Below are 14404 nucleotides of genomic sequence, written 5' to 3'. Positions count from 1 at the left end.
TAAAATCTAGGCAGAAGTATTTCACTGAAACAACAGCAGAATACAGTAAGTGGATCATAGATTTTTGCATCTACTGGACATGGTGGGGGATGAGCGTTTTTTTGTTTGGTTACACAAATAGGAAGCACATCTTTGAATCCAAATGAGGGAAATACTTCTCTACACCAGAGTATAGGGTAGCCCAAAATCAGGTTTAACACTTCAACAAACTCTGTATTTAGGTAACTATATCATAGCAACACACTTCTTTAGTAGAATTTGGTTATAAAATGTGAAGTAGAGTTTGTCTGTTTTTAAATGTAAAGTAGAATTAATCTACTAATCATGTCCTGGTCAAATTCCAATTCCATTCTCAATTGCCCTTCTGAAAAGGAAAATCTTAACTGTTGACAGATTGACAGTCTGATGATGTACACTGAAACTCTGAATACAGTTTGAAGAGCAGAGTATGAATTTGTTGACATTCTGGGATCCCTAAAAGACGTATCCTTTTTACCCAAGCTTTCAATAAGGGCTTTAGGCTATAGAGGGTATAAATAGGATCAAAGACTTTGGTATTTAGTATTCTTTATAGGCTGTTGTGGTAAGGATCATTCATAGTGGCATTAGTTTATTCATGAGATGAATTAATTTTAATATATGTTCCCACCCAGTCCTTTTAGGCACTTTTTAAATATCCAGATAAAATAAATCTGCAATTTTAAATCGTAATCATCTCATCAGACTAGAGCTTCTGAGGGAGAATGAGTAAAACGATAGCTCCCATTAAGAGTATGATGAAAGTGATGGGAAAGTGAAACAGTGACAGATATTTCTAGACACTTTTGAAAATTCATTTTTAATACTATATATATTCATTATGAGTGCATTCTTAAGTATTTGGAAGAGCGGAGCCCTAATGAGTTATTATTCATTAAACTATTGAGCTATTAGAGTGAATCACCGCAGTTTTCCTTTAAAAATCCAGCTCCAGTGTAATGGAAAAGCCAACTTATTTGGAGTGGGGAGCTCCTATTTTGGAAGTCTGCTAGCTTCCAGAAAATTCTGAGAGCCTGACAAAAATTTTCAGCTACCACCCTCATGAGAAAATGGCAGTAAACTCACACTATAAAAGTCAGTCAAAAATAGCTTTCCCCAAAAAACAGGATTTTTTTTCCCTTTATCAAAGATTTTACCATGTAAACCTGTATTAAAAACAGAAAAACCTTAGCAGTACCAGTTGGAACTTGTGATTTGCACAGATATGGAAATCACTTAAACTATTATTGTAGTCACAAGTTGCAAGTGTGTCATATTACCGGTATCTCAGGAGCTCCACACTGCAATCTCTAGCCAAGATCCCTTTTCCTCCCTGGCTGTGAAGTAAATATATATATATATATCTATGATAGCCTTTTTCTTTCCATCGTGTTGTATTCATTTTGCCATATATTATAGACACACAACACACACACACACACACACAAGTGATTGACAAAATTAATAGGAAAAGCACTCATAAAATATACTGTAGCATGAGACCCTCACTTTCCTCACAGCCTCATAGATAGCATGTATTTCCAATCTAAGAATATCTTTGCCTGTGTGCTGTCTCCCTGAAGCATAACTATTTGAAACTCACACATGCCACTTGACTCATCCTTACTAGAAACTAGGTTTATATTTCCAAGTCAGATAAATTGTCCTTGATTTAAACCAGAATTCTGTAATGGTTAATGAAATCTTAAATGGCAAAATGAATAAAACATGATGGAAAGAAAAAGCTAACATAGACGGTTTCTATATAATTACTTAGCAAGCATTTCTGGCACAACTTAGAACAATGCGTGTCACATTCTGTGCAACTATAATGTTAAAGTATTTGAAAAAACTGTAGTTACCCGAAGTCGGTGACTTGCAGCGATCCTCTGGCACTGTAGTCCCTTCATTAATATCACAAAGACCTGCTGAAAAATACAAAGAACAATTTAAAATAGAAAATAAAATTGCTGTTTACAATCTTTCCTGAACTAGAACTTGTGAACTTTTAGCCTCTATATTACACTAAGCAAGTGTTTCTCCCACTTGACAGGGGGAGTGAGGGGAGATTTTTTATTTATTTATTTATTTAATAAGTCTTTCACTTAAGAGGCTGACCTCAGTTACAGCACTAAAATAGTCTGTTTGACAGAAGAATTATAGTATTACCTCAGAAATACTGAAACTTTTCACTAGATTTTTTTAATCAATTCGTCAATATTTAATCAGAAAAATAATATTTGGCAAACATTTAAGAAAAAAAAGACTAACAGATTTATTTGGGCATAAGCTTTTGTGGGCTAGAACATGAAGCGGGTTCCAGCCCATGAGAGCTTATGCCCAAATAAATCTGTTAGTCTTTAAGGTGCCACCAGACTCCTTGTTTTTGTGGTTGCAGACTAACACGGCTACCCCCTGATATTTAAATTTCAACACATCATTTGTCAAGTCATAAAGAAAACAGGGGATCAGAAACTCCATTTGTATCTCTAGTAGGCAGTATGCAACATATGGGATCCCAATGGTTTGACTTCCTTCTTTGCATCTAATTCTGCATTCTTTAAGTGTGCAAAGTTATCATTTCTTTCAGTGAAAGAATCTTGTAACTACAGTCTTGTGATTTGTATGATGATGGTGTCATATTGAGTGTTATATGAAAGTCCTCAACAGGGGAAAAATAATTTCACTCCCCAAAAATAAACCATAACCACCTTATATCATCAATCCATTTCTGAAATGAAATCAGTGAGTTCTGTTGAAAAACCAATGGTAAAGGATCACCTAAGTGTGGCTTCAGGAATATAGTATAACTTTACCCCAAAAAAGGAAAGTTTTCTTATTTCACAGTATACATGTTCAATGCACATGTATACTGTCCAAAACAAAAGAGTAAAGTATGACCTAAAATGTTAAGTGAAATAAGAAAACTAATTTATGTTTGTGATAAAATCAGATGAATAGGAGGATTTCAATATTAAGGAATTCTATAAAATACTTTAAGATTAACATGTGACCACTATTGTGTATTTTAAAATAATTTCTACTTTCCTTTTTTGGGGTAAAGTTATACTATATTCCTGAAGCCACACTTAGGTGATCCTTTACCATTGGTTTTTCAACAGAACTCACTGATTTCATTTCAGAAATGGATTGATGATATAAGGTGGTTATGGTTTATTTTTGGGGAGTGAAATTATTTTTCCCCTGTTGAGGACTTTCATATAACACTCAATATGACACCATCATCATACAAATCACAAGACTGTAGTTACAAGATTCTTTCACTGAAAGAAATGATAACTTTGCACACTTAAAGAATGCAGAATTAGATGCAAAGAAGGAAGTCAAACCATTGGGATCCCATATGTTGCATACTGCCTACTAGAGATACAAATGGAGTTTCTGATCCCCTGTTTTCTTTATGACTTGACAAATGATGTGTTGAAATTTAAATATCAGGGGGTAGCCGTGTTAGTCTGCATCCACAAAAACAACAAGGAGTCTGGTGGCACCTTAAAGACTAACAGATTTATTTGGGCATAAGCTCTCATGGGCTGGAACCCACTTCATGTTCTAGCCCACAAAAGCTTATGCCCAAATAAATCTGTTAGTCTTTAAGGTGCCACCGGACTCCTTGTTGTTTTTTTAAATTTAAAGTTACCAGTTATGCTTTTTGTTTTTGTTTTTTATTAAAAGCTTTCACTATGTTTTTTAAGAATATTAACCTTCTCAGAGGATCTGTTATGATGGACCATGCTAATCTAAATACAAGTACTAATTGCACAAATGAAACACAACTGAATCATTTGTTAGAAGAAAGTATCTGCATGTGCAGAACAAGATTTTCAACACAGTGCAATCATAGTTTAGTGTCTGAACCTTCTTCGGAAAAAACCCCACGAATGTGTAGAGACTATGGAGGAGATGGGGAGGGTTACACACACCAAGTCAGAACAGACAGAATCAAGCTGTACTCACTTGCACCTGTGCAACTCTACAGACTTCAGTGTGTTTGCATTGTTGATATAGAGGGCAAAAGTAGATGCAAAAAGCAGTTTTTCTTATTTCAAAACTCTGGGGTACTTAGTTGTTATCTTCTGGAGTCTGGGTTAACAAATGAATATTTTCTGAATGTCAAAACCAAAGACTTATCCTGTGAGGAAAAAAGTTACTTAACCTTACTGTAACTATGGTTCTTCAAAATGTTGTCATCAATGTGGATCCCACTCAAGGTATGCACCTTCTCTTGAACTGCATTTTCCATTGGGCCACACCTGCACTATGCATGTTCTCATAGAAATCACAGAACTGCAAGGGACCTCGAGAGGTCATCTAGTCCAATCCCCTGCATTCAAGGCAGGACTAAGTATTATCTGGACTCAGACTTTAAGGTCAGAAGGGACCATTATGATCGTCTAGTCTGCATAACGCAGGCCACAGAATCTCACCCATCCACTCCTGTAACAAGCCCCTGACCTATGTCTGAGCTATTGAAATCCTCAACTCATGGTTTAAAGACTTCAAGGTGCAGAGAATCTCCAGCAAGTGACCCGTGCCCCATGCTGCAGAGGAAGGCGAAAAAACCCCAGGGCCTCTGCCAATCTGCCCTGGAGGAAAATTTCTTCCCGACCCCAAATATAGCCATCAGCTAAACCCTGAGCATGTGGGCAAGACTCACCAGCCAGACACCCAGGAAAATTCTCTGTAGTAACTCAGATCCCACCCTATCTAGTGTCCCATCACAGGCCATTGGGCATATTTACAGCTAATAGTCAAAGATAATTTAATTGCCAAAATTAGGCTATCCCATCACACCATCCCCCTCCATAAACTTATCAAACTTAGTCTTGAAGCCACATATGTCTCTTGCCTCCACTGCTTCCCTTGGAAGACTATTCCAGAACTTCACTTCTCTGATGGTTAGTCCATCCGACAGCTGTTTGTCCAACCCTGCTCTTAAAAATCCCCAATGATGAAGATTCCACCACCTCCCTAGGAAATTTATTTCAGTGCTTACCCACTCTGACAGTTAGGAGGTTTTTCTTAATGTCCAACCTAAACCGCCTGTAGCGAGGCAACGACTCACTGATGTGGCGCCTCCTGCTGGTAGTCTTGGGAATTAGCTCTTCCAGCCTGGAGTGCCCTCCGCAAGCCGGTGTCTCGCCTGCAGCTGGCCCAGTGTCCCTCCCAGACTCCAGTTCCCCCTTTCCCTTGGGGTTCTGCCCCAGCAGTACCCCCACGCATCTCCTTCCTGGGGAACCCCCAACCCTCTAAACCCATCTTGCCTCAGTGGCTACTGCCCATCATCATCTAGCCCCTGCTCACTGGGGCAGACTGCAGTGTAATGGCCACTCATCACCGGCAAGGGGTTAGGACCAGCTGCCTCTGCCTATTCCCCGACTGCCCCTCTGCAGCCCCAGGACCTTTCTGGGCCTGCAGTCTGGGGGTTTACCAGGCTGGAGCTCCCCAGCTCCCTTTGCCCTTCCCCAGCACTGCTCTGCTTAAGGTACCTCGCTCTCAGGCAGCTAGCCCTTCCCACTCCAGGGCTAGAGTGAGACTCCTTTGAGCTCCTGGCTCACAGCGCTTTTATAGGGCCAGCTGTGGCCTGATTGGGCACGGCCCCAGCTGTGGCTGCTTCCCCCAGTCAGCCTAGCTCTTCCCAGCCACAGCCCTCTCCAAGGCTGCTTTTACTATTGGCTCCCCCAGGCAGCCCTCTCTCCAAAGACTGTTTTAACCCCTTCAGGGCCAGAGTGGAGTGACTACCCCGCTACACCGCCCTTGCTGCAATTTAAGCCCATTGCTTCTTGTCCTATCCTCAGAGGTTAAGAACAATTTTTCTCCCTCCTTCTTGTAACAAAATTTTATCTACTTGAAAACTATCATCATGTCCCCTTTCAACCTTCTCTTCTCCAGACTAAACAAACCCAATTTTTTTAATCTTCGCTCACAGATCGTGTTTTCTAGACTTTTAATCGTTTTTGTTGCTCTTCTCTGGACTTTCTCCAATTTGTCCACATCTTTCCTGAAATATGGTGCCCAGAACTGGACTCAATACTCCAGCTGAGGTCTAATCAGCATGGAGTAGAGCGGAAGAATTACTTCTGATGTCTTGCTTACAATACTCCTGCTAATACATCCCAGAATTATGTTTTCTTTTTTTGCAATAGAGTTACACTGTTGACTCATATTTAGCTTGTGATCCATTATGACGTCCAGATCTCTTTCCACAATACTACTTCCAAGACAGTCATTTCCCATTTTGTATGTGTGCAGCCAATTGTCTCTTCCTAAGTGGAGTACTTTGCATTTGTCCTTATTGAATTGCATCCTATTTACTTCAGACTATTTCTCCAGTTTGTCCAGATCATTTTGAATTTTAATCTTATCCTCCAAAGCACTTGCAACCCCTCCCAGCTTGGTATCGTCCGCAAACTTTAAGTGTACTCTCTATGCCATTATTTAAATCATTGATGAAGATATTGACCAGAACTGGACCCAGAACCGATCCCCGCTGGACCCCCTCGTTATGCCCTTCCAGCATGACTGTGAATCGCTGATAACTACTCTCCGGGAATGATTTTCCAACCAGTTATGCACCCACCTTATAATAGCTCCATCTAGGTTGTATTTCCATAGTTTGTTTATGAGAAGATCATGCAAGACAGTATCAAAAGCCTTACTAAAGTCAATATATACCATATCTACACTTCCCCTCCCCGCATCCACAAGTCTTGTTACCCTGTCAAAGAAAGCTATCAGGTTGGTTTGACATGATTTGTTCTTCACAAATCCATGCTGACTGTTATTTATCACCTTATCTTCTAGGTATTAAGCAATCAATTTGCAAACTATTTGCCCCGTTATCTTTCCAGGTACAGAAGTTAAGCTGACTGGTCTGTAATTCCCTGGGTTGTCCTTATTTCCCTTTTTATAGGTGGGCACTATAGAAGCACTATGAGTTTCTACCCCACTACAGTGATGTTAACACTGCCTTTTCAAACTTGGCATCTGGTCTTGCAGCTAGGTCAAGAGCATAGGTCTTAACAAAAGCCAGGGGATTACTCTAGGCAGCTTCCTTATGGATTTCAGACATGGGAATGTTCCAGAAGCAGGCAGAGGAAGCAGCTTGTCTACTAACAGAGTGACCTTTGAAATTTGGAGGGAAAGGTTTATCAGTCATTTCATAGCAGAATGATATGCACTATGTGGTCCACTTTGATATTCTCTGGCAGAGGAAAGCTTGACTCTTCAAAACACCAAAGATGGCAATAAAGAGATGAGAAGCCGGGATGAAGAGCTTTGTAATTTAACAAGACCCTTTCAATGTCCAAATTGTGGAGTGGTTTCGCTCCACAAGAGTGAGGTTTAGGGGAGAAAACAGATAAACTGGTTCAAATAAAATTCCAAAACCCCTTAAGGGATAAACTTAGGATGAAGTCTCAATACCACCTTATGCCTGTACAATGTTGGGTAAAGGGGTATCAACAATAAGAGCCTGGAGTTCACTGACCCTGCAGCTGAAGTGATAGCGACTAAGAGTATCATCTTGAGAGTGAGGTCGTGTAAGCAGCATTCAGAAAGTGGCTTGAAAAGGGGGCTCCATGAGGTTTGCAAGGACAATATTAAGATTCCAAGTAGGAGGGTTCTTGGACGCATGAGTAAGTATGCAGTAACCCTTTCAGGAATCTGGTTACTGTGGGCTGTGAGTAAACTGAACATAACTGAACAAGTGGATGGCATACAGAGACTGCTGGTAAGGTGGTGCTCTATGTACCTGAATGAAAAGCCAGGTTTGTAGGGATGCAGCCCCAGAAGGAAGCACTGGGAGGGACTGAGTACTGGTCACAAGCAGGTTTATGGGACTGCAGCTGGGGAAGGCATGTCCCCACATTTCCTTTCCTGGCTGCCGTCTCACAAACCTGCCTGTAGAGGTGGGTCCTTTTTTCTCAAAAAATGTTGTCAATAAATGGTATGCTGTTGCCTACATACCATTTACATTAAAGTCAATGGGACAGTATTGGTTCCTGGCAAAATCTTGTTATTAACTGGATGTTGTCAATATCCACGTATTCAGTGGACTCCACTGTAATATATTGCAAATGTGTTGTCTGTTAAGAACTGCGGCGTGGAATTCTGTAGTACAGGCAGCAAGGTAACCTGATCACTTGCAGCTCTGACACGTTTTGTGAAGGGACACATCTTTTTCAGACTATATTCCATGTATCTGGAGGTGATTCAGGTGGGCACCCCAACCTGTTCCAGACACATCCATAATCAGTGCAGTTGTGGGAGGCGGAAGCGAGAAGACCCTTCTTACTGTTTTTGGGATTAACCACCAGGTCAGTCCTGATAGGACCACTGACAGTAATGCTGATAATGCTGAGTAGTATGGTGGACCACAACTCATACTCACCTGATGTTTTGTAGGAGAATGGATGGACTTTAGCCAGGCTTATAATGGATGCGGGTGCAATCTGGCAAGCAGTGTCATCTAAATGCAGGCTCACATATGCTAGGCCATATGACATAAGACCTTTTGTCTTTTCACCAACTTTTTAAAATATTCCAAAAAATGTTCATCTTGTTAATTCATTAACTGATACATTTTACATAGTACATCAATGTTCTTTCTACAAAAAATACACACATATAAAGAAACACCACAGACATAAGGCTGATAGTGAGGTAGGGCAGCTATAGCTCCTTCCTTTTATAGCTCATTTTGTTCCTTCATTTGGACAGAACATAATGGAAGAGGTTGATGAAAATACAAGGGATTTCTCCCGTCAGCAGTTCTCATCCCTACCAACTCTGGAAGAAACAGCTTTAACGTATAATAGCAGTATGTTTTGCTGTCACAAGAGCATCATGCTGACTGAACCTAGTTTGCTTAAATGAGATAAAAGGCCAGAAATCCTCTTGGCTACATACTCAAAGTACACACATCTGTGTTGTTGTGATGCCATGATTTTAAAATAAATTTTGAAACTGGTGCTCCCATTGCAGAGAATATCAAGGTATTTTCAGTTTCTCTTCGTGCAGCAATAGTATCAGTAAATTTACATGAATGGTTATTTGAGGGAGATGGGTAAGAGCAAGACTACTAAGAAGAACATAAGTCGGTTATGAGCACACTACTGCTGCTGAAGATGTGCTAGGCATAAAAATGCATTTCAAGTACTAAATTTTTAGATTTTTTAAAAACATCAAATTTCCACATCAAAAACCACTTTCCAAATAAACCACTTTCTTTCAAAGCTCAAACAAGATCATGTTAATACTTTGCATTTTGAAACCAGGTTATACTTGAGTCAGGGATGCTGCAAATAAAAAAAAATTCTGATAATTTCACACAGCTCTACCTTATAAGATATTTTACTTCTTTGATAGTTCTATTTAAACATAAAACTATCAATTACGAAACACTATTGCTGTGTAATTTTTTGCAAGTAATAAGAGATTAAGTTAAATGTAACAATCTCTATACTGATGAATCAGATAAAGGGGGTTTTAGCCCACGAAAGCTTATTCCCAAATAAATTTGTTAGTCTCTGAGGTGCCACAAGGATTCCTCGTTGTTTTAATCTCTATACTGGTATGCATTGTGCTTCTGTCTTAGAGATGACCACAAAAGATAAAAAAACAAAAAATATGTTATTGGTGTGTTTGGAGGAAACCTTTTTCATTCTTTAAAATATTCTTCTATAAAATCTGCATTAGTAGAGATTAAACATTTGGCTTCAATTAATTATCCGTACTAAGGCACATGGATTTATTTATCAGAGATCCACATGCCTTAGTGGATACAAAGGATTAGGTAATTGCATGGTTGCTCGAACAGTTTCCTCTCTCCCGGCAAAAAAATACATACCAACAGCTGAAAGCTAGAGATTAATTTAGCAAGCAAACAAGTTTTTAAAAAGTTTAATTAAAGTACATCTCTTTCTTCTCATAAGACAAAACAGTCTTCTATGTGATCAGTTATTCTCCTCTCCCTCGTTTTAAAAAATAAAATAAAAAACAAGAATGAGATTCTGTGTTGCGCCTTTTTGAATTACAGCACAGAATAAGCTGCCCTGGGGAAGGGTTTTATGCTTGCTTTGCACCCACTTGATTATGGAGTATTCTGGGGGCTGGAGCAGGTCTAACATTTTATTCAGTTCTGTGGGTCTGTCTAAATCATGGCAGCCTCCTGGGGGTGCCCTATGTGCTATAGTGCTGCCCTGCATCTCTGCAGTGCTGTGTGCTATGGCCCTGCCTAGATGTACTGTGAGCTCCAGCCACGCATGCTTGGGCTCATTAGGGAGTCCTAAGGAGGCAGTCTTATGACGATCTTTCACAGTTCCTGTATCTGGGGAATCCTGCCCTCAACCAAATGTATTTCGGTGGTGCCACAAGTAAAAGATATGATACACGTATATGATTGAACAAATCATGCCAAAATCAGTTTCTAAAACTAGAGACATAAGGTGGGTGAGGTAATATCCTTTGTTGGACCAACTTCTGTTGGTGAGAAAAGATATTACACTTATCCACCTTGTGTCTAATATCCTGGGACTGACACAGCTACACCACCACTTTCTAAAACTGGACAGTTATTTAAATGGACTAACAAAAAATTCATGGTGTGTGAACAGCAAGTTATTTACATCAAATCCAGATGTTCAAAAATATTTTATTGCCATTAAATGACTGACTTATATGAGAGGTGTGAAGTTTTTTCACAGACTCTGAATAGAAGTTAAAAAGGCCGCACATACAAGGAGCCACAGTCAGCATACCTTAATGAAGCAATGAAAAAAGGAAAGACTAGACACAAACATAGTGTGTTTGAGACAGAAAAACCTACTGAATAACTTGAATAATCAGGATTATATAATGCTTTTGCCAGGCAGACAAACTGTTAGTAAGTGCAACTAAAGTCTGAAGAAAAAAAAAGTCTAAATATCTGAATTCACACTACAAGTCAAGATTCACACAAGTGAAGATTCTCTTTTCATTATCTTTATGAGCCGTACTGGATATTTCAGCTAATAAACATGTACACAGATGTGAAAGAACGGTTCAGTTAATCATGCTGGCAAGATGTTACAGTGACAAAGACCAAGAGCACTAAACAAGTAGTTTCTAGCATCTCCTAGAGTGACTTGTAATCTGACTATATAAAAGCAGTATTAAAGATTACTAACATTTTTCCCTAAGAACCTAAAATATTAAGCCTATCAGACTACCTGTTTTGATCATATCCCATGGAGGTGAGGAGGGAAGTTTCTGTTCTTTTAAAATGAAACGTCTATCCATTAAGGAAAATAAAGGACTAAAAATCTTTGAAATGCTTTATAATACAGTAGGTAATACAAGCAGCAATTGGTGCTTTTCTTAGTTTTGCGTTCACAGTTCAACTACTGAACTTCATTTTGTATTTATTTTGATGTTTCTCAAACCAATGATTTACTATCAAGAAATACCTACCTCAGTTACAGCATCTATAAATCTAAAAAAAGAATGGTGCATATGTGACACTGTACCTCAAGATAGCAACCTGAAGCCCCCATATTCACCTCCGTCATAGGATTATGATAGATTTTGTACAAAGTATGCCTTCTGAGGTATCATTTAAAAAGTATTGATCTGTTGAACCTTAATATCCTATCAGATTGAATATACTATCACTGTATGTGAAGTTATAAAGTTTTCCTATATGTTGTGAGAAACACCCACAGCTTTCAGTTGCAACAAAGAAGCAACCATCATGGTCCAGACAGGTATTAAAGGCTCATCTACTATCCCAGAGTCTTCCCAGAGAAGGCAGGTATACAATGGGGACTGTGTGACCAATAGGGACTGCCTGACCCCCCATGTCACAGCAAGGATTTTTCTAGCTGCTGGAAGAAAGTATAAAAAGGGGACCGTAACAGCACCACTTGTCTCTCTTTCTCCTCCCCCATCCATCTCAACACCTGTAAGATCCTCTGGAAGACAAAGACTTGAAAACTAGGGAGATAAGTCCCAGGCTGGAAGGGAGTCCAGTCTGTGTACTGAGGAACTGTAAACATCTGTTAGGGTGAGAGACAGCTTGATTAAAATCTTGCTTAGTCTGTTAAAGTTAGAAATAAAAATAGAAACTTAGTGTAAATTCTAAGGTAACAAACTTTGATCTCTAAGACCGCTAATTATAATCACTTAAAATCTGTCTTTCTGTAGTTAATTATCTGTTTTATATTGTATTTTACCTGAAACAGTGTGTTTTTGGTTGAAGTACTTGGGGAATCTCAGCTCAGATTACAAAGGCTGGTGCATGTCAACTTTCCTATGAACCTTGAGCAGTGTAAGACAGTATATTTCAGGGGTTCAAGGCTGGGAGCTGGGGTGACTGGCTGGTGCTTCTCTCTGTAAAATTCATGAGTGGCTCAGGGATTATTCATGCAATTTAGCTGGGTGTGTGGCTCTACATACTGACGGCTGAGTGATCATAGCATCTGGAGGGGTTTTGTTACTTATCACTGGCATAGCTTTGTGAGACACCCTAGGTCGGAGAATTAAGGGGGCACAGCGATCCCACAATTCCAGGTTGTACCCCAGGTATCCTGCCACAGTGTGAAACACTTGAGATAAAAGAAGAAGATGCTTGAATCTTCTCCTGGCTCATTTCATCTGAACCAAAACTATCACTGGATGAAATTTTTCAAATAATTCCTTTTTCACTGAAAAGTGGCCATTTTGAGGTAACAATTTTTTTCATGCACACTTTATCATTTTCAAAATAACATTTTTTCATTTAAAAAAATCCACCATGTAACTAAGCTGAACAAAAAGTTGTTTTTCAAAAATATTAGCTGTTTTTATTTCAGAAATTATATGAAGAATTTGAACAAAGGTCACAGCAATTTAAGAAAAACAGAATAGCGATTTCAACTCCTCCCCTCCACACCTAATTTTTTGACACGACCTATTTTACAAGTTTGGATTTACAAATTTAAAATATGCATTTATATTTCATACCCTGAGGTTTCCCCTCTGAGAAGAGCACAATATTCCATGAGGCCAGATAATTATGGACATTCCTAGTGATAAGAAATTTTAAACTGATAGCAGCAGAAGCAAAGGTAGCCAGTTGATGTCCCTTCTATGCTGAGAAAAGTGGTATACGTAAGTGTGAGAAGATTGGTGGGGAGAGCAGACATGACAGGGAAATTGCAGGATATTATCTAGGCATATTTACAAAACTCTGACAATTATAAAGCTATGTTGGTTATTTAATTAAGATCTTTTAAAGTTCTTATAACTTTTGTGTTTAATTTATACTTCTATGAATGTGTACAATGCTTGTCTAGCTGTTGCTTAAGGTGCTTTTAACACAAATTAAAAACACGATTGATCACAATAAAAACAGCAAGTACTTCCCCACCATAAAGCTCAGTCTACAACAAAGCTTAGTCTCATATCACAAATACAACTTAACAACAAGAGAAAAATGACATCTGGGGTCAGTCAGGGAGGATGGGACAAAAATGCAGGAGGGATCTAGCATAGATCCTCTCAGATACCTCTGATTCAAGATATTGAATTGTGAAGAATCATCACGTATGAGAATGCGAATACAAACCAATGTTCCATTAATTATTCTCAAAGATCAGACATGTAACATACATACAAAAATATACATTTTGTGTTGCTAATGTGCTTATATTCAAAGTGGTGACTGACAGCCCAACTATGAGTTATGGAGAAAGATACCGTTGTTGAAATGCAACATCCAACGATTCTTACCTCCTGATGGTTGCCGAGATTTGCGAGGAGATCGAGGTTCCCTACGATAGGGATCATTAGAGCCATACAATTCAATGGTGCCAAGGTTCAAGAGCACTGTCTTCTGCAGGTAATCAACCATTGCAATACCATTACAATTGCCAAAAACTACTCTGGAAGAAGAAGAGTAGGAGGAAAGATTAAGGCTCCAATAAAGTTGCTAATAAGTCAAATGTTGCTATTGTTTTTATTCTCGTATGTAGTACTGTCCTTGACAAAAAATTATAAAAACACTTTTTATTTTAAATGGATCTTTTGAATGAACCTGAAAAAGGATTAAAAAAAATAAATACTTGTGTGAACTAATATTTTAAAGTGCAGTTCACTGCTCTAGAAAGTGACTAAAAATAGTACTTTCTCCTCAATAAACCAGCTTCCTGTAGCTACAGAGTTCACTTACCAAAGAGAGAATTTGAATGGTTTTTACTCCTGTTTGACTCTGCAGAGCCAACATAGATAGCTATGTGACAATTAACTGGATTTAATTATGACTTGTTCATCAACAACACAATTGCTGATATTTGAGTCTAAAGGAATCTCTAATAATATCCAGATTCTAACTGGGGTTTGTAGAGCT

General features: G+C 38.8%; 1 protein-coding gene across 11 annotated transcripts in view; it reads right to left on the bottom strand.

Moving 5' to 3' along the window:
- STXBP5 (syntaxin binding protein 5) overlaps window positions 1-14404 on the bottom strand; it is a 184305-nt gene that overhangs the window by 41357 nt on the left and 128544 nt on the right. For 8 of the 11 annotated variants that reach the window (XM_073337576.1, XM_073337566.1, XM_073337569.1 and 5 more), the window contains 2 exons: window positions 13789-13940; window positions 1881-1946 (listed from right to left, as the gene is read on the bottom strand). In XM_073337576.1, coding sequence (XP_073193677.1) covers window positions 1881-1946; window positions 13789-13940 — 218 coding nt within the window. The remainder of the gene's footprint in view (window positions 1-1880; window positions 1947-13788; window positions 13941-14404) is intronic. The other 3 variants (XM_073337567.1, XM_073337574.1, XM_073337571.1) reach the window with 1 other exon arrangement.

This window comes from Lepidochelys kempii, chromosome 3 (assembly GCF_965140265.1).
Source record: "Lepidochelys kempii isolate rLepKem1 chromosome 3, rLepKem1.hap2, whole genome shotgun sequence".
Classification (NCBI taxonomy): Eukaryota; Metazoa; Chordata; order Testudines; family Cheloniidae; genus Lepidochelys; species Lepidochelys kempii.
This window is presented reverse-complemented; position numbering and strand designations above follow the sequence as displayed.